Source organism: Pipistrellus kuhlii, unplaced genomic scaffold (assembly GCF_014108245.1).
Source record: "Pipistrellus kuhlii isolate mPipKuh1 unplaced genomic scaffold, mPipKuh1.p scaffold_m20_p_1, whole genome shotgun sequence".
In the NCBI taxonomy this organism is placed as follows: domain Eukaryota; kingdom Metazoa; phylum Chordata; class Mammalia; order Chiroptera; family Vespertilionidae; genus Pipistrellus; species Pipistrellus kuhlii.
In genome coordinates this window covers 34888243-34916228 of record NW_023425404.1, presented here as the reverse complement: position 1 = coordinate 34916228, position 27986 = coordinate 34888243, and the positions used below count along the sequence as shown (strand labels likewise).

General features: G+C 36.7%; 1 protein-coding gene across 18 annotated transcripts in view; it reads right to left on the bottom strand.

Annotated features, from left to right (window-relative positions):
* Positions 1-27986, bottom strand: part of HERC1 (HECT and RLD domain containing E3 ubiquitin protein ligase family member 1) — a 162305-nt gene that overhangs the window by 55035 nt on the left and 79284 nt on the right. For 16 of the 18 annotated variants that reach the window (XM_045581729.1, XM_036439557.2, XM_045581761.1 and 13 more), the window contains 15 exons: positions 26480-26748; positions 23008-23223; positions 22095-22215; positions 21446-21683; positions 21096-21289; positions 17564-17719; positions 16600-16706; positions 15684-15794; positions 14157-14333; positions 13295-13534; positions 12444-12527; positions 7852-8372; positions 5351-6126; positions 3883-4081; positions 1019-1179 (listed from right to left, as the gene is read on the bottom strand). In XM_045581729.1, coding sequence (XP_045437685.1) covers positions 1019-1179; positions 3883-4081; positions 5351-6126; positions 7852-8372; positions 12444-12527; positions 13295-13534; positions 14157-14333; positions 15684-15794; positions 16600-16706; positions 17564-17719; positions 21096-21289; positions 21446-21683; positions 22095-22215; positions 23008-23223; positions 26480-26748 — 3570 coding nt within the window. The remainder of the gene's footprint in view (positions 1-1018; positions 1180-3882; positions 4082-5350; positions 6127-7851; positions 8373-12443; positions 12528-13294; positions 13535-14156; positions 14334-15683; positions 15795-16599; positions 16707-17563; positions 17720-21095; positions 21290-21445; positions 21684-22094; positions 22216-23007; positions 23224-26479; positions 26749-27986) is intronic. The other 2 variants (XM_036439614.2, XM_036439576.2) reach the window with 2 other exon arrangements.

The following is a 27986-nucleotide window of genomic DNA, read 5'->3' as shown; positions in this document are numbered from 1 at the left end:
CTATATTATTAGAAAAAAATAAAAGGATACTTGCCAGATGGGAGGCTGGACTGACGAGGTAGGTGAAAAAGGTGAAGGGAGTAAGAAGTACAGACTGGCCCAGCTGATGTGGCCCAGTGGCTGAGCGTCAGCTCATTAACCAGGTCATGATTCTATTCCAATCAGGGTGCATGCCCAGATTGCAGGTTCGGATCCCCAGTAGGGGGATGCAGGAGACAGCTGACCAATGTTTCTCTCTCACTGATGTTTCTCCTTCCTCTAATATAGGTAAAAATGTACATATTTTTAAAAAGTACATATTGGTAGTTACAAAATAGTCACAGGATATAAAGCACAGCATAGGGACTATCTATCTATCTATCTATCTATCTATCTATCTATCTATCTATAGAAATATGCTAATTAATCAGGACACAGTAAATGGGTCGACAGGACAGAAGTAGGTTGCACACAGCGTGGGGGGCCCGGGGGGGGGGGGGGGGGGCGTGCCTATGCTAGGAGAGCTTGATCAGCAGCGGCCACAGCTGCTTCAAGGCCAGACAGCAAGGCAGGGCCAGACCTCTGACTCGAGGGTGGGCAGCACTGGGCAATTTTGAATCGCATACTGGGCTCCTAGTAGTTTATAATTTTGTAATAATAATAATATATGGTGCCAGGTGGGTACTAGATAAATCAAGGGGATCAACTCATAAGTTAAATGAATGTCTAACCACTATGCTATACACCTGAAATTAATATAACATGGAATGTCAACAGTAATTGAAAAAATTTTTTCAATTTTTTTAAAAAGGACTAATGTAACTGATGTACAGTATATTATTTCTCTCCTGAATAGCCATAATTCCATCTACAAACTCAAAATACAGAAGATAGCTCATTTTGATGGGGCAGACTACTCCCCTTAATTAAAATCACTACTTTTATTTTCATGAAGACAAAGCACAATGCCTACATGATAAAGTCTCACATTTGGAATGTCAAGATGTCTGGGTGTCAAGGCACATGATAATATACGCACCTGTGCGGTTAGTTGGCCTTGTTGACTGGGAATCAGGAGAAGTTAAGCTTTGCCTTCTTCCTACTTCATCAGAAGGAGAGGTTGGTAACGATGATATTGGAGGAGTCTGTGCACGACGTGTGGGAAGTACAGTGGTAGTTGGGTAACTAGAGAACATTTGCCTTTAAAGAAACAATAGTTAGCATAAAAATTCAATTATAGAATACAAGGGTGGGCAAAAGTAGATTTACAGTTATTCATATGGAAAATAATTTATTAATTAATAAATAGTAATACAAAAATAAACTTTCTCATACAACTGTAAGCCTACTTTTGTTCCACCCTGTATATACATCACAGTCTTATGAAAGAATATGTGACCTGGAAAACTACATTAGTTATCTAGAATTAATTGGGGTGAGGAAGACTCCACAGTTTAAAAAATCTTATCTCATAAGATAACCTATACAAGTAATACAAAGTAATCTATACAAGTAATTATAGGTTTTCATTTGTTCAGCAAAATGCCAATAATAGAATGTGGGGGAATATAGCAATTAATAGAACATTTTTTAAAATTCCTGTCTTCAGGGAGCTTTCCTCTACTATGATACCAAAATGACAGGGATATTTTGATAGGCATATAGTAGTTACAGAATAAAAAAACTTGTAAAGATAGATAACTTACAATTACTTCAAATATAAATTTACTAGCTAGCCATGAAATTATTCACATGGATTGAACATAATAACTTATAGGTAAGTTATAGAAAGAAAAGATAACTGCCCAGTCACCCAGCACAACCGAAATATAGCATAAGAACGAGATACCAGCTGTGTAAAGCGGACAAGGTCTAGAGAGGCAGACCCCTCAGGCTGAGAAAGCAGGCACTGGGTAAAGAAGAAAGTCCAGGAAGCTCCTCACTGGCTGCTTTTTTGATTTGTTCAACAGAACTAGTAATAACTTTTTAAGCATCAAGACAGCATTGTCGACACAATAAAATAATTGTGGTAAGATCATATTTATGTAAGAGGCAGTTGTTCCCTGATTTTTCTCACCTTAAGTGATATTCAGAAGGCAGACACAACTGCAGCTCTAATATAGTCCCAGTCAATAATAGGAAAACAAAGACTAAGAAGAAAGGAGGAGTCACAAGACCTGGAGAATGCCTCTGGGAGCAAGGGAGCATTATTATACCACTGAATCCCATGCCTACACTACAGAATTTGAAAGGCAAAAGGAGTCACAGTGCTATTGATCCTCTATAGAGCCTTGAATTCTATTAATTGTTAGAGGGATTAAAAACCATATTAGAATATTCTACCATTTCTCTCTTCTTGCTTTCTTAAACAGAAGCATCTCCTGGATCTGTGTTACTTAAGTAAGAGACCTAAGAAGCAGGAGATGTGTGGGGACTGGGCAATGGTAGTTACTAAGAATAGTGCTCTTTCTGCCCCAAACCAGAGAAATAAATCTTAGTGTGTAGCTACTGCATCAGAATTATTGAAGAAACAATTCAAATGCAAATTATGTGCTCCCACCAGACCTAGTGAGAGACTTGGGAAATACATCCCCGGAGCTTTAAAAAGCCTTCCAGGTAGCTCTTGTGATCACCAAATACTGAGAATCATTACAATAATAGCCACTCTACCTAAGAAGTCAATATACACACTGGGGAATAATAGTGACCCATCAATTAAGAGAAGGGGAAAAAGAAATAAGAAAAAAAGATACTATTAATTTTCCTTTCTTTTATTTCTCTTAAGCCCTAGATAAGAAAGCTCACAAAATAGTCCCTCCCTAGAGATCTTCTCTCAAGGTTTTTGGTTTGTGTATACATCTGGCAAACTGAAGCAAACAGACACTTAAACATTATTTGAAATTTACAAATCTATTAAAATTAATAATTGGGATGAGGAAGACTCCACAGTTTTAAAAAATCATTATCTCATAAGATAACCTATACAAGTAATACAAAGTAATCTAGGGTTGGTTGAAGAAGCATCATAAGATACGCTCTTTCATTTGAAAAGTAGACTTGCTTGATCTATACTAAAAAAGCCTTGGCGGTGATCAGGCCAGCATGGGAGGGCAGTTGGGGATGATCAGGCCAGCAAGGGAGCAGTTAGGCATCAATCAGGCCAGCAGGGGAGCAGTTAGGGCACAATCAGGCTGGCAGGTAGAAGCGGTTAAGGCAATCAGGCAGGCAGGCAGGCAGGCAGGCAGGCAGGCAGGCAGGCATGTGAGCACTTAGGAGCCAGTAGTCCCGAATTGGGAAAGGGATGTCCATAGGGATCGGGCCTAAACTGGCAGTCGGACATCCACTGAGGGGTCCCACATTGGAGAGGGTGCAGACTGGGCTGAGGGACACCCCCATCCCCCCATGCACAAATTTCATGCACTGGGCCACTGATTTTATAATAAGGAATAAATAAAGAATAAAGAAATTTTCTAGAGGGAAAATAACCTGAGAAAAGAAAATTATTTAATGGAAGCAAGCTCTTTCTTAAAACTGTAACAATCAAAATACAAGTATTTACTTTTTGAGGAAAAACATATTCAAACACCTAGCCAAAAAAAACCAACAAAACAAAAGAACCATTATAAGGAAATAGAATAGTGCTGGAATACCTGATTGCCAGTGGCACCACTGATTAGATCTGGGACCACAACTAGCTATGAGATTTGGACAGTTGTTAAACTTCTTCTGAAGGACATTTCCAATGTCAGTAAATTGGGTTTGACCATATAATCTCTTAGATTCCTTTTAATTCTAAAATGCCTTGATTTAGTTGGGCACATTCTTCATAAGAGAATACTAGGAACTGTGTGTTCATAACCAGAGGCATCAAATATGGCACAACTTAAAGGTTAAATTCCCTACCTGAGGAGACTTAGTGGCATCACTCCTGGGGACTCAGACGCAGGCACTGTTTCTGTGTCAGTGACTGGAGTGGTGGCAGTTGTGGTGTCCTCCAGTGAGCTGCTCATAAAGGAAGTTGTGCTCGAGGCTGATGGGCTAGTGGTAACTGGAGTCTGTGCCTGCTGGGCTGGGTCACTTTCTTCAGCTTGTTGATCAATCTCTATAAACCAAGATTAAGAAAGTGGTAAGGATTTTTTTTTTTTCAAATGTGACATGGGAATGGAAAGCTTTTAACCTTTAACTTGGAAAGTTTCTAAACGTATTTCATAAATATAAATTCTATAAAAGATTTACAGAAAAAATGTTTTTACATCTACACTGAATTCACTATTGTCCTCATAATTGTAGACTCTACAGACAAAAAAAAAAGGAACAAGCCCTTGTAATTATTAATTTCTTTTTGTTAGGAAAGGTTCTCTTAAAAACAAAAACAAAAACAAAAAAAATAGTCTCACTTGTGTATGTGATGTGATCAGAGATTCTCTAAAGGTATTTTATCATTAAACTGTATTTCCTTAGCGCTTTTATTTTGATGCCTATCTTCAGTCTTTAAGCAAGCAAAGATGAAGACATGTAAATACAAGAATATGAAAATCTATTCTAGACAGAAACTCCATGCTCTGAAAAAGACAATGGCTCACAAAACAAACTACTCCTAAAAGTTGGGGGGGGGGGGGGGGGAAGAGAATTAGTTGCTACAAAGATAGCTAATTCTATTAAGGTTTGCTAAATGGCCACATACTTTCATAGACATCATGATCTTAACCCTCATATTAAATGCACCATGCACCTCTCTCTGCCTAGTCATTGCCTAAGCTAAGACAGGAAGGAGGGGAATAAAGAAAAAGGAAAGAAAGGAGGAAGAGAAAGAGGATGGGAAGAAAGAATAAAAGCAATTGAAGTTTCATTACAACAAGGGACTTTGTTTTGTTCATTGCTGACTCCTCAGAACCTAGAATACCTGGCACATAGCAGGCATTCAGTAAATATTTACTGAATCTCATTTAATCTTAGAATTCAAATTATCTCGAAAGGTGAGGATAAAAGATAAACAAGATTATTATTTTTTGCTTACAGTACAGAATCTATGAAAGTAATCCTTTAAAATGCCTCTGAGAAGTTATCAGAATAATATATATTTTGAATCATATCAATAAATACTTGAGTATATTTTGTGGCATGAATTAAATTTCAGTTTTACAAAATGTAGTAATAATTTATTAAATTTGAATTCTTTATATATCTAAAGCAGAAAATTATAGGTAGATTATTAATATAAAAGAAAAAAGAACTGCTCACCTTGCAAAGAAAAAATGACATAAAAATTGCTTTTGAAAAAAAAATATTTTTACATCACTTACAGAGTACATCAATTCTGACAATTATAATTTCAACAGCACAAAGCATTTTAAGAAATTAGATAACGTACCTTGCTTAATTTTGCCCCCAAACTGGTCTTCCAAAAGCCCACTGACCACTAATTTATAGATCATGGCTTGAGCTCGTTCCAGATCTGCTAATCCCAATGCTCGCTTTATGGGGGACCGCATGACTGCTCGCTTCACCATGTGTCGCATCAAGAACTGCAGGGCTGCACGCATCTCCACGTCTTCGTGAACAACTGGAGAGCTCGCACAGTCTGAGTTGTGGCCATTTTCAGCCAGAACTTTTGGTATCAGCAACAGCTCAGCATATTTACTACAGCCAAGAAGAGCACTAAGTGATTTCATAGCACCGAGGTAGAGATAAGACAACTGGACTGCTCTAATTTCTGTCTGGGGTATGTCATGGTTTTTGGACATGTGTTCATGATTTTTTCTCTTTCCTTCTGTTACTTGGTGTTGATATTCCACACCTGGCAGAGTTGGATCTAAAGAAAATGAAGCTATTTCACCTTCTGATTTGGAGCTTGTGGTACCCTGACTTTTGACATCATCAGATGTTAGGCCTGTTCGCATATCTAAAGCAGATTCACTCTCAGTTTTCTGCTCAATGTCCCCTTTCTCTTCAGACTCATGTCGGTGTTTTTTTTCATGTCGCTTGGTGCTCTGTTTGCCCATGTCTTCATGAATGCCAGTCAGATACGTGAGGTCCAGCAGCACAGAAGCCGTCAGGCCTCGGAATCGCGCCACGTCAAAAGGCAGTGGTTCACAGGGTTCCAGATTATACAATGGAGTATCACTAGGCGACCAAAAAGTTGGGAAGCTTTAATAAAGATCAGAATGACACAGGAAGAAGCAAGTGAGGGATAGACAGGAGGAAGGTACAGAATATAATGTAGACAATATAAGATGCATCATGTACACACTACAGAGAATAATCTACACAAGCTAGAGAAGACATTATAGAGAAAAATTAGTCTATTATAAGAAAATGGGGAGATGTGATGTTAAATGCAAAAGCAATGAGATGTGCATGTGCTTTCAAAGAATATTTACTATAATATAAGCCAGAAATTAGCGAAATTTCTGAGCCAAAAGTATGGGGTGAGCAAAAGAAGGTTTACAATGTAAATACATGAAATACAGAGTTTATTCTTGCATTAGTATTTATTCTTGTATTATATATTTTCCCATAGAAATCACTGTAAACCTACTTTTGCCCACCCTATATTTTAGACCTTGTAGGCCAATCTCTGTTGCAATCTTTCAGCCCCACCACAATAGTGTGAAAATGGCCAATGATACACCTAAATGAAAGGATGTGGCTATGTAATGTTATTTATAAAAACAGAAGGTAGGCTAGATATTTTCTGACAATTTCTATAGGAAGTTATTTGGAAATTTTGTATAATAAATATAACTTATGTGGGTAATGGCTAATTATAACCTATTCCAGAAAGGCATTGTTTAATTTTAAAAAATTGCTTTGTAATTTTCAATTAATGCTTCTAATTTATAGTTTAAGCAAAAATATAATCACATATTTCCTGATATTTGGCAAGAATTTCCGGAAGTTTAAAAATGTTATAAGTAGCCGAAACCGGTTTGGCTCAATGGATAGAGCGTCGGCTTGGGGACTGGAGGGTCCCAGGTTCGATTCTGGTCAAGGGCATGTACTGGTTGTGGGCATATCCCCAGTAGGGGGTGTGCAAGAGGCAGCTGATCGATGACTCTCTCTCATTGATGTTTCTAACTCTCTATCTCTCTCCCTTCCTCTCTGTACAAAATCAATTAAAAAAAATGTTATAAGTATACAAAATGTAATAAAAAGCTTTACCAAGTATAAAAAGTTTGGAGGTAAACACATGTTCTATTAATATAAGTCTTGGTTTCAACTTAACCAAGGAACCAAGAGGTCACTGATCTGATTCCCAGTCAGGGCATGTACCCAGGCTATGGGCTTGATCCTCAGAAGGGGGTGTGCAAGAAGCAGTTGACTGATGTAATTTCTCTCTTATCAATGTGTCTATCTCTCTATCCCTCTCTCTTCCTCTGTCTTTAAAAATCAACAAAAAGATCTCTTTTTAAAAAATACTTAAGATCACAGATAATCCAAAAACTAATTTTAGTCACAAAAATGTTTTGTCATACATTCAAAGACCTCCTACAAAAAAATGTAACTGATGGATCTGTTGGCTTTTTTTCAACCCCAGTGAGTAATGAAAATGTTCAAAAAGCAAGAAACTACGTAAATAAAAATAGAAGAAAATATCCCAGTTAAACATAAACTAGTGAGTTTACCATCTCTTCAAAAAAAAAACAAAACAATAACTATAAACTTTATAAACCACTAGTATTCCAAGGAACACAAATTTGGGAAATATTCCTTTAGAAATCACAGTATTCATATGCAACTATATGAATAAAAGTATTTAAAAAAGTTAACTGGCAGCTCAACTAACACACATAATTACTCACTGCCCTTAGGCCATGGTCCATGTCACCATTACATACTCATTTGTAACAAGTATAACTCAACAGATCATACCTGATAGTAATTTCTGCTTCATCCCATTGGACCTTGGCAGACGTGCTGCCTTCTTTGACCACTCCTAGCAGCGTGGCATGGCGCCCAGTTTGCCTGTGAACACACCGACCTCCAACTCTAAGACCAGCATCCACTCCTCCTATCACTGCCAGCACAGGCCACACCTCCATGCAAAGGGTCCTCAGCTGCAGCTCTGAGAGGTCAGCAAGGCCATGTCTATTATGTTTACTTTTCTCTTCCTCTTTGCTCTCCTTTTCCTCTCTCATTTCATTTTCCTCTCGGCTTTGAACTGAGCGGCTTTTCTTTAGCTTCTGACCTGACTCTTTAATACATATCTTAATTTTGTGTAGCCTTTCTATCATTTTTTTGTTAATGCAGTAAGTCCAGCGGTCTGTTCGGTGAAGGATTCGGATAAGCTGAATAGTGGCCTCTGCCAACACAGCTGCTACTGGACTACAAATGGGGTCTCCTGGAAGTAAGTCTCGAGGTGTGCCACGCATCTGCATATCACAAATTTTTACCTGTAAAAGATAAGGAAGTGGAAAATGCATAATATTAATAGTTCTCTCAAATTATTAGTCACTATAAATTTGACATGTGCAATCCCATGTGAAACTAGTGTTTGGACTCCTAATACCTGGTATTATATCACTGATCTCAGTAAGGAGTGAGCAAATATCACAGATCTACTTAAATTAGTAGCACTGTGATTGTCTGAAATAAGCTGCCCAGTCATTTAAAATTCCTGAAACCTGTGAGTATCAGAGCTGTTGTGGCCACACAATAGGTAAATACAGACTAAGGTATATATGACTATTCAATTTAGTAAAAAAAAAACAAAATATAAAAAAGCCTTGAGGATCTATTTTCTTTCAGCCTCAAGACTCCATAATAATACTGAGTCCTGGGACCATCTTATACTGTTCAAGGGCAGAAAGAAATAATAAATCTAAATAATTGGGATAGTTCCAATCTGAATACACATTTCAAGTAAGACATATAGAGGTTAAAAGAAGAGCAAGACTTAGTTCAAACCATAACTCTGTACTGTCTTAGAAAATTTAATCTCACTAAACCTCAGCTATTTCATCTAGTAGGTTACTTTAATAGTAATAGTAGATTATTATAAAGATTAAATGAGACTATGCACATAAATGCTTATTATTCGATACTACAGTGCCAGACACACAGTAAATGTTCAAAAATGTCAATGGTTAGCCTGAAATTATAACTTTAGAAAATTTTAAAAATACATTTAAAAGCACAGACTAAAATGTAATTTTCATGATTAGGATTTACGAAGTCCAGGACTTCCATTACAGAAATATTATATGCGTGACAGCGTGAAAACTTTCTAATAAAGAATAACTAGAAATTCTGAATATCAGATCTACGCTGCACAACATCCTCAAGTGAAAGGATGGGGTGGAAAACAAATGCACCCACCAGTATAGGAGACCACGGGGAAGTCTGTCTGGCCTGGGTTTTATGAGGAGAAAAATAGGTTATAGCGAGAGGCTATCTTTTTAATACAGTCCTCCCAAAGGTTTAGGGACTGAATTTATACCAACTATAAGATCTGAGAACCTCAACTAAATAAATGAAAGGCAGCTTCCCCATAACAGTTGGAATGTCCATTAGTCTGCTAATACCGGATTATATAAAATTATTTCTATATTTCTCTCTCATATTAAAAATTGCCAATGAAACAGATTATCCCTAAACTACCCTGTTTCCCCAAAAATAAGACAGTGTCTTATATTAATTTTTGCTCCCAAAGATGCGCTAGGTCTTATTTTCAAGGGATGTCTTATTTTTCCATGAAGAATAATACGGTACACATTTATTGTTAAATGAAAATAAAGGAAATTTATTATCTGTATACGGTACGGTAGTACGGTAGTTGTCAACATAAACCAGACAAACTGTAAATCCTACAGTATCAAGAATTTACTCATTTATTCAATGACAATCATGTCATCATCTTCTGGAACATCATCATAACAATCCAATTCCTGAATTTCCTGGTGAATTTCTTGTGACTCCATTTCTTTCAGAATCAGTGGACCAAATCTCTCATGTTTAGCAATAGCATTCTGAGACAGAGCCTAGGGGGGCCTTATTTTCGGGGGATGCCTTATATTTCACTCAGAAGGAAACCTGTAAGTAGGTCTTATTTTCGGAGGATGTCTTGTTTTTGGGAAAACATGGTATTCTCTTCTTCTTTTAAAATTCTTTATAGTATATTTTATTTTATTTTTCAGGTGTTTTTTTTTATTTCAAGAAAAAACTATTTTAAATGTAATAATGTTACATATACTATAATAAATCTTAATATTTCAAGAAAAATTATCTCAAATATGATGTTACATGCAATAAACACCAATTATTCAAGAAAAATGATCTTACATATAATAATATTACATGCAATAAACATTAATATTTCAAGAATAAAAGGATTTTAAGAATAATATTACCCAAACTGTACTAACATAGTTTGATTATCATAAAAGTTGCAGGAAATATTAAAAATCTGCAAATAACAGGATTATTTCTATTATATTTTCCCCTTTTAGCTATATTTTTGTTTATCAGTTTATGTTGTTCACTCACAAATAAGTGAGATCATATGATATTTAGCTTTCTCTGACTGGCTTATTTCACTTAGTATGATGCTTTCCAGGTCCATCCATACTGTTGCAAATGGTAAAAGTTTCTTCTTTTTTACTGCAGCATAGTTAGTATTCCATTGTGTAGATATAGCACAGTTTTCTAATCCACTCATCTGCTGATGGACACTTAGGCTGTTTCCAAATATTAGCTATGGTAAATTGTGCTGCTATGAACATAGGGGTGCATGTATCCTGACTGTTTCTGATTTCTTGGGATATATTCCTAGAAGTGGGATTATTGGGTGAAATGGAAGTTTCATTTTAAATATTTTGAGGAAACTCTATACTTTTGTGAATGATCCATGTGCATTTGGGAAGATGTATAGTCTGCTTCATTTGGGATGAAATGTTCTATAAATTTCTATTAAATTATCTGATCCAGTGTGTCTTTTAGAGTCTCTGTTTCTTTAAGTTTTTGGAAGATCTGCCCAGGGAAGTCAGAGGGGTATTGAAGTCCCCTACTATGACTGTATTGTGGTTAATCTCTCTGTTAAAGTCCTCTAGAAGTTTTTTTTAGTAGGCGCACCTATATTGGGTGCATAAGTATTTATGGGTCTCTTGTAAACATCATATAGTTGGGTCATATTTTTTTTATCCATTCAGCTACCCTATACCTTTTGATTGGAGTATTTAATCCCTTTACATTTAGGGTTATTATTGAGAGATACTTAAGGCTAGGTTTCTCTCTCTGTTTCTTCTTCTCAGCAATCTCTTACAGCAATCCCTTTAGTATTTCTTATAATGCTGGCTTAGTAATGATGAAATCCTTTAGCCTTTTTTTTTTTTTTTTTTAAATCTGGGAAACTCTTTATTTGACCATCTATTTTGAATAATAGCTTTGCTGGATATAGTAATCTTGGTCTCAGATCCTTGCTTTCCATTACCTTGAGTACTTCATGCCATTCCTTTCTGGCTTGTGGAGTTTCTGATGAGAAATCAGATCAACCTTATGGGAACTCCTTTTCTCTTGCTGCCTTAAGATTCTTTGTCTTTAATTTTTTTGCATTCTAATTATGATGTGCCTGGGCATGGGTCTATTTGGGTTTTTCTTCTTTGGGGTTCTCTGTAATTCCAGCTTGTTCCTGGGAGAATGTCCGTGTAGCATCCTCCTACTCTGCCACCATTTTTAATCTCCTAAACTATCCTATCTAATAAAGAGGGAATATGCTAACTGACTGTCACACCCTCACAAAAATGGTGGCATCCACAGCCAATAAGGAGGGAGTGTGCTAATTGCTGCCACACCTTCAAAGATGGCAGCACCTACAGCCACAAGATGGTGGCATCCAGTCCTCAGCACCGTTGGGGCACCTGCCTCCGGAGTCCCCCTGTCCCCTCAGTCCCCCAGCAGCCCAGGGCCGGCCCGAGGGACAGGCAAGCCTCGGATGGCAGCTGCCCAGCTGCCCAAGGCTGGCCTGAGGTACAGGCAAGCCTCGAATGGCGGCTGCCCAGCCTCCCAAGGTCGCCCGAGACTCAGGTAACCAGGGTCGGCTGAGACTTGTGCTACTGGCAGTGGCAGCAGCAGAGGTGTGATGGGGGTGTCACCTTTCCCTGATCGCCAGGTCGCTTCTTGCCCCTGAGGATTCTTGGACTGTGAGAGGGGGAGGCAGAGCTGAGGGTTCCCTCCCACCCCCCCGTCCAGTGCATGAATTTTCATGCACCGGGCCTCTAGTTTTCTATAATTGTTATAATTGCACATATACTTGAAAGTTAACTCACTCTATTCACATTGTCAAAATATTAAATAATGCCTTAATAAAAAGTGAAGGCAATCTCTAAAAGAAATCTAACCTTCTTCTAGAATAATAAATTACTTGAGCAGGAACTTTTAATGGTAGAAATAACTTATAATTATAAGCTCTATTTGATGTTAACAAGTATTAACAAATATTCTTTGTTTTAGACTTGAGGTTTCATTACCTTTTCCCCTGGGTTGCTACTATAGAACATCACGCATGGGTACAACTCTGCTGCATCAACATCTTCAAAAGCTAATTTTGGTTCCTATCGTGTGGCACAGATGATGAAAAGAAAACAAAATATTTTTAAAAATTGAAAATCTCCAATCACATTAAGATTCAAAAGCTCTTGGAAACAGAACAAAGTTACTACAGTCAAATCTTATTAACCAAGGAAATTCTACATATAATAAATAATCCTAATTTGTTCACCTGTTTCAACAATGTTACTGAAATTTTACCATCTTTCTGTTGTTGATTTGGTGATAAATACACACACACACACACACACACACACACACACACACACATTTTATATATATTTATATATATATATATATATATATATATATATATATATATATATATATATATATAAAAAAGCCTAAGTGGCCTAACCAACCAGTAGCTATGATGCACACCCATCAGGGGGCAGATGCTCAATGCAGAAGCTTCCAAGCTGTGGTCACTTGGCAATGGCAATTCTCGGGTGACACACCCAGAACCAGAGAGGAGGGAGCCCGATTCCGGAGTGTGTCACCCAAGAACCGCCCTCTCACAATCTGGGACCTGATGAGTCCCAGATTGTGAGAGCCCGTTTTGGCCCGATCCCCACAGGCCAGGCTGAAGGGCCCTACCAGTGCATAAATCTGTGCACCGAGCCTCTATTAAATATATTAGAACCAAAAAGTATCAGAGAAAAGGCAAAGAAGAATGGATGATCTATAAACTGAATAACAAGCATCTGAAAAACTGATTTGTGTGTAAATAAAAACAAGAAAACATGCAATGCTTGTGAATGAATTTTAGTACCTCTCCATTTTTCCCAAAGGAAATGGTCCTGGCTTCCATATCTAACACACAGGTAATGAAATCTCCTTGAGTAAAGCTGGACAATGTCAGAGTCTGTTCTCCATTGTGATAGAGGTTACCACTATAGGCCCGATAGAGCCACATATCCGAGGTAGTACGGTGGTTAAAGTCATGTACTGGCCAACGAGAAACTCCAACACATGTGCCTTCATTACCTCTGTTTTCCTTCACAATGTAAAACTAAAATGAAAATGGTAACGTTCACTAATATTAAAAAAGCTGTTCATATACTATAATATTAACTGTATAAATCAATACTGAAGAATATATTTATAAATAATATTTATCCATTTATGGAAACCTAAGTCTATTTTTAGACCAAGTGAAACTAATATATGAATAAAATTAATTCCATAATTTTGTAAAGATTTTTCAAAAAATTATTTTTTAACCTTGTAGAATATTTAGTTCTTATTATATTAAGTTCAGTTATACAGCATAATGGTTAGACATTCCTATAACTTACAAGATGATCCCCCTTATAAGTCTAATACCCAGCTAATACCATACATAGTAGTTATTATAATATTCCCTAGCTTTTGTACTTGTTTTAAATAAGCAATTTTAGCTTACATCTTAATTATGAAGTTGAGGAAGTATATCTAATCCAGAAAATTATTAATGGGAAGCTTCAATTCTTTACATACAAATTTTCTAACAACTCCCATGTATACTTCTGTGCAGAAAAGAGTTAATATAGCAAGCCTGAGACTGCTATCTTTAAAAAGGCATGCTTTTAACACAGAACATGGAAAAAGGGCTAAAATACAAAATGATAAAAACTATTTGTGATTCTACACACCTTCCACTGGTAGCAACCAGAAGTTACTCCAGTTGATGCCAATCCATATCCTTTTCCTCCACTGCCATGAGTTAATATCTGTCCATTCTCCACCAGGCAACATTGAGCTTTCTCTGGGTCAAAGGATACTTCTTGTATAGGGAGATTCTCATCTTCTTCCTCCAACTCTCCCTGCTTCTACCAGAAAGGAAGCAGAGTCAGTATTATGCAGTAATTTAGATCTCAGTTAATATATATTCTAACATTGCTTGGTTTGAGCCTACAAATATTTATTAAGTATCAACTGCATACCAGTTACTGTGTAGGCAATAAAAACACAATGATAAATATAGCATGGTCCCTGCCCATAAAGAACTTTCAGTACAATTAGAGGACAGAGAAATAAATATGACTGATATATAGAAGTTACATAACAAGTATATAGAAGCAACATAAAAGTTTAAGCATCTAACTATAGTTGGAAAGGATAAGTAAGCATTCAAAAGAGAATAACTTCCAAGCTGAGTCCTGAATGATAAGGCTTTTAGCAGCTGGTCAAAGAAGAAAAAGGCGTTTAGGGCAGTATGTATAGCATGTATCAAAGTATGAAGGTGCAACAGAATTCATCAACTTAATGTAATTGCAAGCAATATGGAAGTTCTGGAGGATGAGATTAGCAGAAAAGAAGACTACAAAGAGAGAATGAAACAGAAGCATAAAAGGCCTTGAATGCTATTTTAATATTAAATTTTACTCCCAAGAGATACTCCAACACTTAGATTAACTAGAAGCGGAAGAACCAATAAAAGAGAATGGTAAGAAAAGGCCATTTTACTGAGACAGAGGGAAAGCCAGAAAAAGTATAAAAACCAAAAGAAAAATTAAAGTAGTTTTAGATGGAAGGATTCAAGCTATTTAGGAGGTAAAATCAATAAAGCCTACTGACTACATGGATAGAGACGTTAGGAGATGTCTAGAGTTCCCATGAATTCAGGGGTAAAGGTTTGAAAGAGAGATACTTGGACTAGCTTTTAAATTTGGAAGGTAATGTATATGGCAGATGTGACTGACACTGCTGGAAAAGCTAAGGATAGAACCCTGAGGAACATCAAAGTCTGGGATGAAGACAAAGAGAAAGTGTCAGCAAAGGGAAGATGCCTCCAAAAAGAATCAGGAATTGGCAGAGAATAGATGAAGATCTGGGAGCAGGTAGTGTTCTGAAAACAACAGAAGGCTAGAGTTTCAAAAGGTCAAGTAAGACAGGGACAAAAAAGTATACTGTATTTAGCACTTAATACTTTAGCATTGTCATTTAATTTCCATACTTTGATGGAAGATAAACAATTGGGTTGAAGATAATGAGAAGTAAAAAAGTGATTAAAACATGTATAGGAGTACTCTTTTGAGAAACTTAGCAATGTAGGACAATAGAGAAGATGTGGAAACAGGATAACAGGATGGAACAAGGCCCCTCAGAGGAAAAGGAATCCAGAGACAGGATATTCACTTGTGCTGTCTAAAAATACATTTTTGGGAAAAATTGATTACCTGTAGTTTTATTTCTTGTTCTTTCTCCTTTATCTGAATAGCATGTTTGGCCTGAGCAATTGGTGACTCCCACATACAATCAGACAGGAGGGAAAATAGGCGTTCAACAACCTATTTATTGACGGAAAAAGGATAAAATTTGTTAAAGTAATTTTAAGTTTAGGAAAAATAAAATCATTTAACTATATTACTAAGTCATATGTAACATTTTATGGGTGGTTGTAAGTTAAATATATATATATATATATATATATATATATATATATACATATATATATATATATATATATATATATATATAATACACATTTTAAAAAATATATATTTTATTGATTTTGTACAGAGAGGAAGGGAGAGAGATAGAGAGTTAGAAACATTGATGAGAGAGAGTCATCGATCAGCTGCCTCTTGCACACCCCCTACTGGGGATGTGCCCGCAACCAAGGTACATGCCCTTGACCGGAATCGAACCCGGGACCCTTCAGTCCCCAAGCCGACGCTCTATCCATTGAGCCAAACTGGTTTCGGCATATTTTTCTTTTTTTTTTTTAAGAAAGAGTAATAGCTTACTAGAAAGTGAGTTACATTGCACTCATGTTGCCTCACCATATAGACTTTTGAATAGGCCACACCACCTCATCATTTCTCTGTAGATGCCCAAACCTAGTAAGAAATTTCAGAGTTTCCTTTCCTTCTGACCTTGTAAGCATTCACTATCCCCTCCTTCTTACATCCCATTACTTAATTTCTTTCTCCTTGCTTAGAGATGAAATTATAAAAAAGGAATCTCAGAAGTAGAAGTTTTTGCTACTGAGAAAACGACACATTTATAACTGAAGAAACTCTAAGTTTAGATTTTGGTTGAATCATGTTGTAAATGTCAAAAACATTTTATAACAACTTTAAAAATAGAAACCTGGGCCATTTGATCATCTTCTACACCAGACTCACAAGCTGGTAACACAGCCTCAAGGACGTGAAGGGCAAGGAGCCTTGTTCTTAAGTTACCAACTAGAGGAATACCTGAAGGAGGAAAGACATTTTCTTATTACTAATGTAACAGAAATTCAAAGTTTAAATAAGCTTCTTGAAAAAATATTCAAGGCTGCTAAGCATTTATGGGTGAAATGGACTTCACTTCAACATTATCACAATAATTCTGGACTCTTCCCATACCCATACCCATGTGCCAGGTTACTGTGCTATGGATTTCATACACATTAATTTTGTTGATCCTCACAAACCCTACAGTATTGTATCCTGATTTTACTGATGAGGAAATTGAAGCTCAGAAACATTAAGTAACTTGATGAAGCCACATAGCTCAGTAGAGGCAGAGGTAGAGTTTTAAGCAGGTATGTTAATCTCTAAAGCTAAGATTTATCATACCCTTTCATTGCTTCTTCTCTTGACTGCCCTGACTGCCTCAGAGAGATTGTTAGGATTAATGGGAGTAAGCAATTTGTACTTTCCTAAAGTAAAGCAAAATAAGAAGTTATAAGCAAAACACAGTAATCATATCATGATAAGAGAAAATGAACAGATTTATATTTTGATAATCAAAATCTGTGCCAAATTATATTAAACAGGATATTTTCTGATTATTTTTATTACTATAATCTGAACAAACAGGAACAAGTTCTCAATTAAATCCATGATCTTGTCCAGGGCTATTTTTTCTATTATTAATTCCTATCAATTTTACTTCTAAAATTAGAGTTTTCTTTTCAACAAATAAGTACTTAGAAAACAAGAAAAAAAAAGTCTTAAAATCAAGGACAAGTATCAAATGTTGTTAATTTGCCATAAAGTCTGGCATCATCTGAATAAAATACATATGATGTATAAAAATACTCTAAAACAAAACAAAAGTAATATACCTGCAGAACACTTCTGAGATGCTATATTCAGAAGCACTTCTGTCCACTTTGGGGAAGCCATTTTCGACTGAATTGCTTTTGAAGATACAACTCTGCGTAGAAAAACTAAAAAATCCCCCAGGTGCAGTTCGGCTGCGCGTTGCTTCCTAAGAGCAGCTGAAGAATGAAGAGATAAGTTTACATTACAGTCAAAAGCCAACAAACAGGAAATAGCCTTATATCAAGTAAGTTACATTTAGATTGTAGCAAGCAGAAACCTAAATTTAACATCTAGACTGCTGAATTTTTACAATTTAAGGAACAGAATGGGGAAAAGACAGAAAATAAAGTCAAATTTAAAACATCTTTTACCTCTGTGTACAGTGTTGCTAGAATAAAATATGTATACTTGATTTTGTATATATTTTTAATGTTATTCTATAAAACAATAGTTCTCTACCCAAGTCTAGAGTTCTACTGGACAGAATTAGTGGAAGATGTATGAAAAATTATGTATGCATGTGTATATGACTAATAAGAGAGTTCATAAATTTAATCCCATTTTCAAAAAGTTCATGATTCTGCCCCATCAGTCAAATTAAGAATCATATCTTTAAAAAAGATTGTATTTTCAGATTCTACAAAGAAGCAAATTTCTAGGCCTGATTCTGGTTTGCCTGAGCTCAAAATCTGTAAGATTTTTCACACAAATTTGCCCTAACCAAACTTTCTAATTTTCCCACCAGCATCGGCACCAGCCTTTCTCTTGCTTATTTTGAAGCCATTAAACCATCTGTTCTTTCTATACTACACCAACCTTTAATAACTTCTTATCCTGGCAAAGTCCCACTCAGAACCAAGGGAAAGTGTGCCAGTGGGTCAGTTGCCCAAAATGTCAATCGCCAAGGGGCACTAAAACATGGAAAATCTTAATAATTTGAAGACAAGTGTATATAGCACTTCTTTTAGGAAGATCATGGCATATTCAATTAAGGAAAACACAGACAAGTCACATGTGATAGATAATTAGATAGATAGATAAATAGATAGATAGATATAGATTGATTACTGGCCATCTATGGATGCCTCTTCACCCTCCCAACTCCCACCACTAAGGGGCATGCTTAGATGGCCAGTAATCTATCTTCACAGATGTCTAATTAACTAGAGGACTTCGTTTTATGAGATGGATGTGCAAGTTCTTGACTAAACTGCTAGTGACAATATGAGGGAAAAAGTTAGTAACTCCTCTACATTTCTTCTACACAGTATCTACCTCTTCTTTACTTAAGTGTTAAAAAGCAAATATTTTTTATAATATTAGCTTGAAGAATATAAAATTATTAGCCTGCCCTGAGTACCCACATATCTCACTCCAACATATTCCTTCAAAGTTAAGTTCAATGAGCCTTTTTCTTTAGGTGGAGATGCCTGGGAGTATCTCTTTTATGATGCATCCATCCTACCCAACCCCTTACTCCCAGCAAGTATTTCTATAAAACACCAAATTAATTAAATTAATTAATGTCTAGAGCCATCTATACTAATAAAAGGGTAATATGCTAATTAGACCAGGTGACCGGACATCTTCTAGACATCCTACTTCCTTCTGGACAGTTTGAGGTGACCAGGCCAGCAGGGGGACAGCTAGGGAGCAACCAGGCTGGCAGGGGGGACAGGTCGGGGGTGACCAGACCAGCAGGGGGGCAGTTAGGAAGCGATTAGGCAGGCAGGTGAGCAGTTAGGAGCCAGCAGTCCTGGATTGCGAGAGGGATGTCCCTGATTGGAGAGGGTGCAAGCTGGGCTGAGGGGACACCCTCCCCTGTGCACACATTTCGTGCACCAGGCCTCCAGTTATATATATAAAGCTGTTGGTAGAACTTGATATAATTTGTGTTTCATTATCAATAGTACATTTGAAATGAAGAATACACCTTTCAATTAAGAATTTTAGAGGGCAGTCTGCCTCTGAATACCTAGCCAGCGCAGATGAGAATAAGACTCCCAGCCATTCCCATAAATCAAGAGGTGCAATGGCCTTCTCTCCAGGACGACATAAGGGGAGTAGATGTGTATTCCACCTGCTGAGACTGACCCACAGAACTGTTTCATTCTTTCCTGGATATGGGAGGATCCAGTTTTCTTGAGAACCAATAGGCTGAGAAGTAACTCTACTGCTGTCCATATGTGCAATACTCAGCACAGAATAGCGAGAAGCTATCCCCTTAACAACCCTGTATCTACCACTAGATCGCAGGAAAACAGGAGGTGGGATTAAATACTTTTTTTTATTTTATCAGACTTTGTGAGTCTGTATATGCTCTTTCTATAAGCACATTCTTTATAAAAATCAGGAGAAAACATTTACCATAGGTTCAGTCTCTGAAACTAAAAGCTAGTCTTTAATCAGACTCATACATCCTCCAAGAATCTGACTTAAGAGATTTAGTTATTTCTTCTGGGTTCCTGTATTGCACTATAATTATTTGTTTACATATCTGCCACCATTATTACCCTAAAAGCTCCTTCAGAACCACAATAGTTCATCATTTTTGTAACCCCAAGTAATTCTCTCTATCTACCCACCTATCTATGCAATTTATAGATATTGGAATATCATAATATTAATATCTATTGAGCTCTCACTATGTGACAGACACTGCTCTGTTTTACATGTATTACATTATTTAATCCTCATAACAAGCTTAGGTGATTGGTTCTATTATTCCTATTTTAAAGATGAGGGAATTGGAGCACAGAATGGGTAAGTAACTTGCTCTCTATGCATCCATCCACTCATCCATCCATCCATGCTTCATTTTGTCTGTGTTATCTATGTGTCTACCCACCCCCTGGAGTTTATTATGGTAATAAGGTATGGTAGTTTCACACACATTTTTAAAATAAATGACCAATTTTGGACCTTTATTTCCTTAATTATGTAACATACATTGTGGTGATTCTGTTCAGGGTTTAATTAATTTAATTTACTGAAATACAATGCTCAATATAGTTTTTTAAAGCTATGAGCAGATAATCATATTACAACAATCAAAAATTAAAATGGCTAAAGATAAAAAGAATCTTTTTAGTGTCTAGGGCACAGAGCAGTTAACCTAGCTAGAAATTCAACTCCCTCTAATTGTAACCTAGTTCCCAAATAATAAAACCCTTGGTCCTGGGGAAACACTTAAATCAAAAGTATGACTAGAGATGGGTTGTCAAGATCAGATGCTAAGAAAACATATCCTGGGGAAATCAGTCACCTAGAACCTCTAGGTTCTTGAACCAGGACAGCCAAGGAGACTCTGAACCTAGAGAGTAAGCAATATAGTCACCACATCAGATTTAATGGGCTCTAAGGAAAGAAGGTTTGTCAGAAACCCACCTATGTCATACACATTGGTATAGAAAAGGGGTTTCTAAATGAACAAATAAAAATCCTTTCAAGCCCACAATAGAAAAAAAAGTGTACATTCTAATGATATGCACAAAATGGGGACTCAATAAATGCTTGTAAATAATGACAGAAAAAAGGGTTTGTGGTAGATACCTCTGAAATCTCTCTTCTCAGTTTCTCCACTGGAGTCAACTTTTTTTTCTTCTTCTTCACCATCTTCTCCTTCCCCTTCTCCAAAAGAGGCCATAAGTAGTACACCAGTTTGGGATAACAAATTCTTCAACTGACTACAGAGTAGATCCAACAAGGATTGAACTACCTTGGGGCTCAGTTTATCAGCATAGGTCCTACAGGAAATAACAGGGGAAAAGATAAATGGTAATAACACAGAAGGGAAAATGTTAGACTTAAACACATAAAGGAGATTAGGAGAAAAGTGAAATTACTAAAATATGAAAATACCAGACCAAACACAGTTCTATCAAGACATCTATAATGCTTACCCTGTAGTGATGGCTAGAATCTGGAGCAACCTTGTACTGGCCACTTTTAAAGCTGTGCTAAGCTGAGAAACACCTGTCTTCGGCAATAACTGCAGAGGCTGTCCTAGCATAGTGTCTGTGCCACATAACTGTGATAATACGTTTAGCAGACCAGTGGAAATTGCCAAAGAGACATCCACTGGTTGATAGTGAACACTCAAAGCGAACACTGTAACCAAAAGGAGACGCTGCTGGGCCTCTAAAAAACAAAAAGAAAAAAAAGAAAGACAATTAGAATCTCCTTTTAAGTAAATGAAGCATTTACTAAAATGGACTATATTCTAAAATATAAATACCAATATGGAATACTATTACATTTTAAAATATTTATTCTTTACATATAAGTTAATCTACTAATGTCAAACACAAGGTATCTATAATAATAATAAAAGCAAAATATGCTAATTAGACCAGATGTCTGTCTTTCCTGACATCCTTCTTTCCAGACAAAGCTGCGGTAGGCGGGGGCCAAGGCAGAGGTAGCCGCTGCTGTGGAGGCCAAGGCCCTTGCATGAATTTCATGCATCAGGCCTCTAGTCTAGCATAACCATCTAGCATAACCTTAGGGAAGAATAATTTGCATCCTGAATTTCCAGGGGCAGTTACTCACCAATGTGATGCTTGTTTGCTTGCAGGGCTCTCTCCAGGGTAGCAGACAATTGTTGATAAATCTTATGCACAGCCACCTGGATTTCAATCTGTATGTTTCTCTTAGCTGCTCTGATTCCATCCTGAATTATAAATAAAGATTTACTTTTTCTATTAGCAAACATAATGCCTCTTACCAAAATAAAAGTAATAGTCATTTTACCCTTAGTCTAGCTACCTGGTAGAGCACTATGGTGGTTTTTAATTATTCAGTATATTTCAGTACATAATAGTTTTAAAATAAAATTATTTTTAAATTGATAATTCCTTATTTTATACAAACTTTCTCCTTTTCCCACGAAGCATTTATTCCTCTATAAATATGAAAGATATAAAGATAACACTTAAATTTTTTTTCAAACCACCTGAGAATCTACACAGAATGATTAAGTCTAAAATGTAAATTCTTAAAACCCATCCTCCCAAACACCCTATCCCAACTTAGATCTCTTTCTACCAATTTGGCTAAAGATTAATAAAACTAAGCCAGCAGAGAATTTGAAAGTACAACAGAGCTATGGCTCACCTAACCCCAACTATAATACTATTATTCAGGAAACGAAACCAATATGATATCTTTAAGAGTCATCTAAAAGTGTTTCTTTTAAAAAATATAATTATATTGATTTTAAAGAGGAAGAGAGAGAGAAACATCAATGAGAGAGAATCACTGATTGGCTGACTCCTGCATGCCCTGACTGGGAATCTAAATAGCGACCTCCTGGCTCATACATCAGTGCTCAACCACGGAGCCACACCGGCTGGGCTAAAAGTCTATATTTTAAAACTTCAATCTTAAACCCAAAATTATAAAACTGGTTTTGCAAAAAGACAGTTAAAATCTGAATATACTGTAAGATGTCATCATCACCTACCTGATAGTGATGTAATCGGCCACTCTCTCCTTTGGCTCCTGCCTGTCCAACAGTGCCTAAACCAAAGCACCCTGCTAGAAACTGCAGCCTCACCGATGTGAGCAGTGTGGATGACTGGAAGCCTGAGCTTAACCTGCTTCCTGCCAGAGAGATGCTACCTTTTTCCTCCATTCCAGACAACAGAATGAGGATCTGGTGAAGAGCCTCTAAACGAAGCTTGAGAAAAGTAAGACAAACATAGGTTAGAGTTCTTCACTGAACTGAGACACAAAGGAACTCTGCATATCACAATGTATTACATACCACAGAAAATTCTGACATTTCTTAAGAATTTATTTTATTAAGATGAAAATTCAAAAGTTTTAAAAATAAAAATATCTCTAGAAACTCTATAAGCATACTATAGTACAAAAGAGGCTACACAGTACAATGTGAAAAGTAATAGATTTGGATGTAGAAGACCTGGTTTCAAGGCTGGACCCTGCCATCTACTGCGTGGCCTTAGGAAACTCACTTAACTTCTTGAGTCTCACTTTCTTCAGATGGTAAAATGAGGCTAATAGTACTACTCACAAAGCTACTGTGATGCTCATAAGATATGTGAAGGTTTCAAAACTATAAGGTAGTATAGTTATTGCTATATTTAAACTTTATTTGTAATACTCTAGCTCAAGAATTAGAAATATTTTTTTTATAATTAAACTTAGTAGAGTGACACTGGTTAATAAGATTATAAAGTTTTCAAGTGTACATTCTATGACACATATCTGTATATTGCATTGTGTGTCCACCACCTAAAGTCAGATCTTTTCCATCACCAAATATCTGACCCGTTATCCTTTACTACCTTTTCCCCCTTCCCATATTGTTGTGTCTATGAGTTTTTACCTGTTTGTTTTTTGTCTATTTGTTTTTCTTGTTTGTCCATTTGTTGATTTCAGTTTTACATCCCACATATAAGTGAGAAGTATTTCTGAAAGGTTTCTCTGTGGCTCACTTCAACTTCTGACTCTATCTCCCCTAGAAGGGCAATACCTATCACTGTAGTCAATCAGCCTAACCCTCCTCTTTTTTTTTTTTTTTTTTTTTTATAATATATTTTTATATTTACAGAAGAGTTTTAAAGATACAGAGTTCCTGCACATCTTCCCCTAATGGTAACATTTAACATTACTATGGTATATTTATCAGAACTAAGAAATTAACATTGGGACAACACTACTCTAGGGGTGTCGAACTCAATCAGAGAAGGGGCCAAAATCTAAAATCCAGCCTAAATCGCGGGCCGAATGGTTTACTGAACAGTCATAAACTGTCATTGTGATGGAAACGCAGCGGAGTGCAGTGATGACAGCGCGGTGCGGGCCACATTGCAAGGCCTGGCGGGACGGATTTGGCCCGCGGGCCTTGTGTTTGACACATGTGGACTAAACCACAGACTTCATTTGGAATTCACCAATATTCCCATAATATCCCTTTTTATGCCAGGATATCATATTGCATTTAGTTGTCCTGTCTCCTTAATCTCCTTTAAAAGTCTATAACAGTTTCTGCCTTTTCTTGTTTTTCATGACCTTGACACATTAGAAGAGCTATTTATGTATTTTATAGAATGTCCCTCAATTTTGGTTTGCCTGATGTTTTCTCATGATTGAACTAGAGTTATGGATTTGAGGGAAGAATACTTAAGTCTTCTTTTAATATCAGAGTTACATGATATCACCATCTTATTACCGTATTTTCTGGCGTATAAGACGACCCCCTAATTTTACAGTTAAAACATAGGTTTAGGCCTATATTCGCTGTATAAGACTACCCCCACTTCCGAGGCAACACCAGTTCTTTTTTTAAATAGACCGCCTCTCTAACTCAGCCAATCCAAGCAGGCTTTTTATGCATGCAAATCATACATGTTCTGTACCCGAAGCTACAAGGTGTTCTAGTAAAAAGCCTGCTCAGATTGGCCAGAGTCAGAGAGACAGTCTATGAAAAAAAAGGACTGGTGTTGCCTCGGAAGTAGGGGGTAGTCTTATACAGTGAATATAGGCCTAAACCTATGTTTTAACTGTAAAATTAGGGGGTCGTCTTATACGCCGGAAAATACGATACTGGTAATGTTACTCTTTCTTTTTAAATATATTTTTATTGATTTCAGAGAGGAAGGGAGAGGGAAAGAGAGACAGAAACATCAATGATAAGAGAAAATCATTGATCTGATGTTTCCTGCATACACCATACTGGGAATTGAGCCAGAAACCCAGGCATGTGCCCTGACTGGGAATGAAACTGTGACCTCCTGGTTCATAGATCAATGCTTAATCACTGAGCCACACTGGCTGGGTAGTAATGTTCTTTTTCTTTCCCATTTTTATATATTTTTATTGATTTCAGAGAGGAAGGGAGATGGAGAGAGAGAAACATCAATGATGAGAGAGAATCATTGATTGGCTGCCTTCTGCACGTATCCTACTAGGGATTAAGCCCACAGACCGATTGGAACTGAACCTGGGACCCTTCAGTCCATAGGCCAAGGCTCTATCCACTGAGCCAAACCAGCTAGAGCAATGTTATTCTTGATCACTTGGTTCAGGAGATGTCTGCCAGTTTTCTGCAACATAAAATTACTCTTTTCATATTGTGTTAGCCCTGAATCACTAAGTCCAACTTACTCTCAAAAGGAGGAGGTAGTTTCAACTCCCAGAGAGATGAGTTATCAAAGAATTTTTGGATATATTAAAACCACAATAATTAATAAGTATTTTGAAGGAGATACTTTGAGGTTATGTAGACATCCTGTGTCTCCTTAAAGTTCTGCTTCCTAATTTTAGCATTCATCGTTATTACTATGGTGTTCTAATTTAACCCTTTTTAAAGGAAGACAAATGGAGCCTCTGAGAAGAGATAGCCAGTCTCACTCTAGTTTCTAAGAGATAAGAATTATGATTAGATTATCTTGTTCTAAGAGATGGAAAGTTTTATGCTAAGCAAAATAAGCCAATCAGAGAAAGACAACTATCACATGATCTCTCTTATATGTAGAATCTAATGAACAAAAAAGATCCAGACATGGAAGCATGGAACAGACTGTGGAATCTCAAAGGGAAGATGGAGGAGGGTGGGTGAGTTGGGAGAGATCAACCAAAGAACTTGTATGTATATATGCATAACCATGGGCACACAATAGTGTGATTGGCCAGGATGGAGAGGCGAGGATCAAAGGGGGGAAAAGAGACATATGTAATATTTTGAACAATAAAGATAAATAAAAAAGGGAAATACCAGTTTAAAAAAAGTGTACTTTTCAAACAAAATATATGCTGTTATAGTTAAGATAATGACATCAAAGTGTTCAAGTGGAGAAAAGGGAGAGGCAATGATATAAGAAAAGGAAAAGTTTTCCCCACAATTTTACATTCAGTGGTTCAGTTTAAGTTTCCTTAGTCCCTCAGAGGAGTAAATATCAAAGACTTACTTCTGCCCTTAACTGCTGCTGTTCCATTGCAATGATGGAGGCCTGGGGACTTGTAGACATACTTTCTTCTGGCTCTTTAAAACCTGGGGCATTCCCCACATCTCCGCTCACAAAGCTTACAACATTTTCAATCAGAGTGTGAACTCCCAAAGACTTGGTAAGATCAAAATCAGACTCAAAGGAGTAAGAAGAATTGTACAACCAGTCTCTGCTATGTTTCAGGCGAGCCCAAGAGTCATTCAGGGATTCCAACTGACTGTGGATAGTACCTACATACAAACAGAACAAACATGCATCAATGGTAACCCAGTAGAGCATACAATCTGAAACTAGATGAGGGCTGAGTATTGCTACAATACCAACTGGTGAGAAATGGATATTTATGTTTGAATACATACATGCATTAAGTGGGTCTGAGCAAAATGCTTTTATAAAAAAATAACAAACAAAAAGTATAGCAATGTAAGAAAATAAAGGGAAAGCCCTGTTTGATGTACCAGTATCTCTGTAAGCGCTTTAGCAACACGCTGCCACAAGAAAAAGAAAGGCAGAAGCTGCTCTCAAAATGCTTAGCTTAAAATGCTCTGCAGTATTAAACCAGACCATTATTTATGAACAAAAAGGAACTAGGCACTTAAGACACTGCTGCTAAAACCTACTAGTAATAGGAATTCATCTGATTTAACATATCATTGCAAAAATTAAGTTAAGACTGTGCAAAGTGTCTACATATCTGCAATAAAACATTACCAAAAAATGAATATTGAAGGGCAAGTAAACTTACACAAAAAGGAGACACAAACATCACCCTTTGGGTTTCATTAATATAAGGAACACTTTCACTGTTTCATGTGCATATTTATTGCACGTTGTGAAACTCCTATATAGAGGAAGCAAAGTTTCACAGACAAGAATATGTAAGATTTATCATAAAATGACAGGTATATAAAATGGTTCACAGTAGTTGCAAAACATAATACCATTAGTTTTGCCAATGAGCATTTTCTAGGCTAAAATCTTTAGACAGTAAAAATGTTAATATGTTTGAATACAACTGTCCATGTCATATGGTAATATTAGCTTTAAATAAATATAGCAATGTCCAATTCCTACAGGTGTTGTCTTTTTTAATTTAATTGATCTCAAGTATACAAATTAGATTAGTCATAATCCTTGGCTCATTATATATTCTCATCATTGATCCATTCATGGTCTGCTTTTGTATTTATAATAAATGTGAACACAAGAACTAGAAAACTAACAATAACTTATAACCATCTGTTCCTCTTCCAACCCATCTCTCCCTCTCTCCTATCTAAGGTTTTTATTAAGCCTGGGTTTATCATTCCTTTGGTTTTATTGTTGTAAAATATTGTTTTATCTTCTATATACCTGTATTTTCCGGCGTATAAGACGACACTGTGTTCTAGTAAAAAGCCTGCTCAGATTGGCCAGAGTCAGAGAGGCGGCCTATTAAAAAAAGAACTGGCGTTGCCTTGGAAGTGGG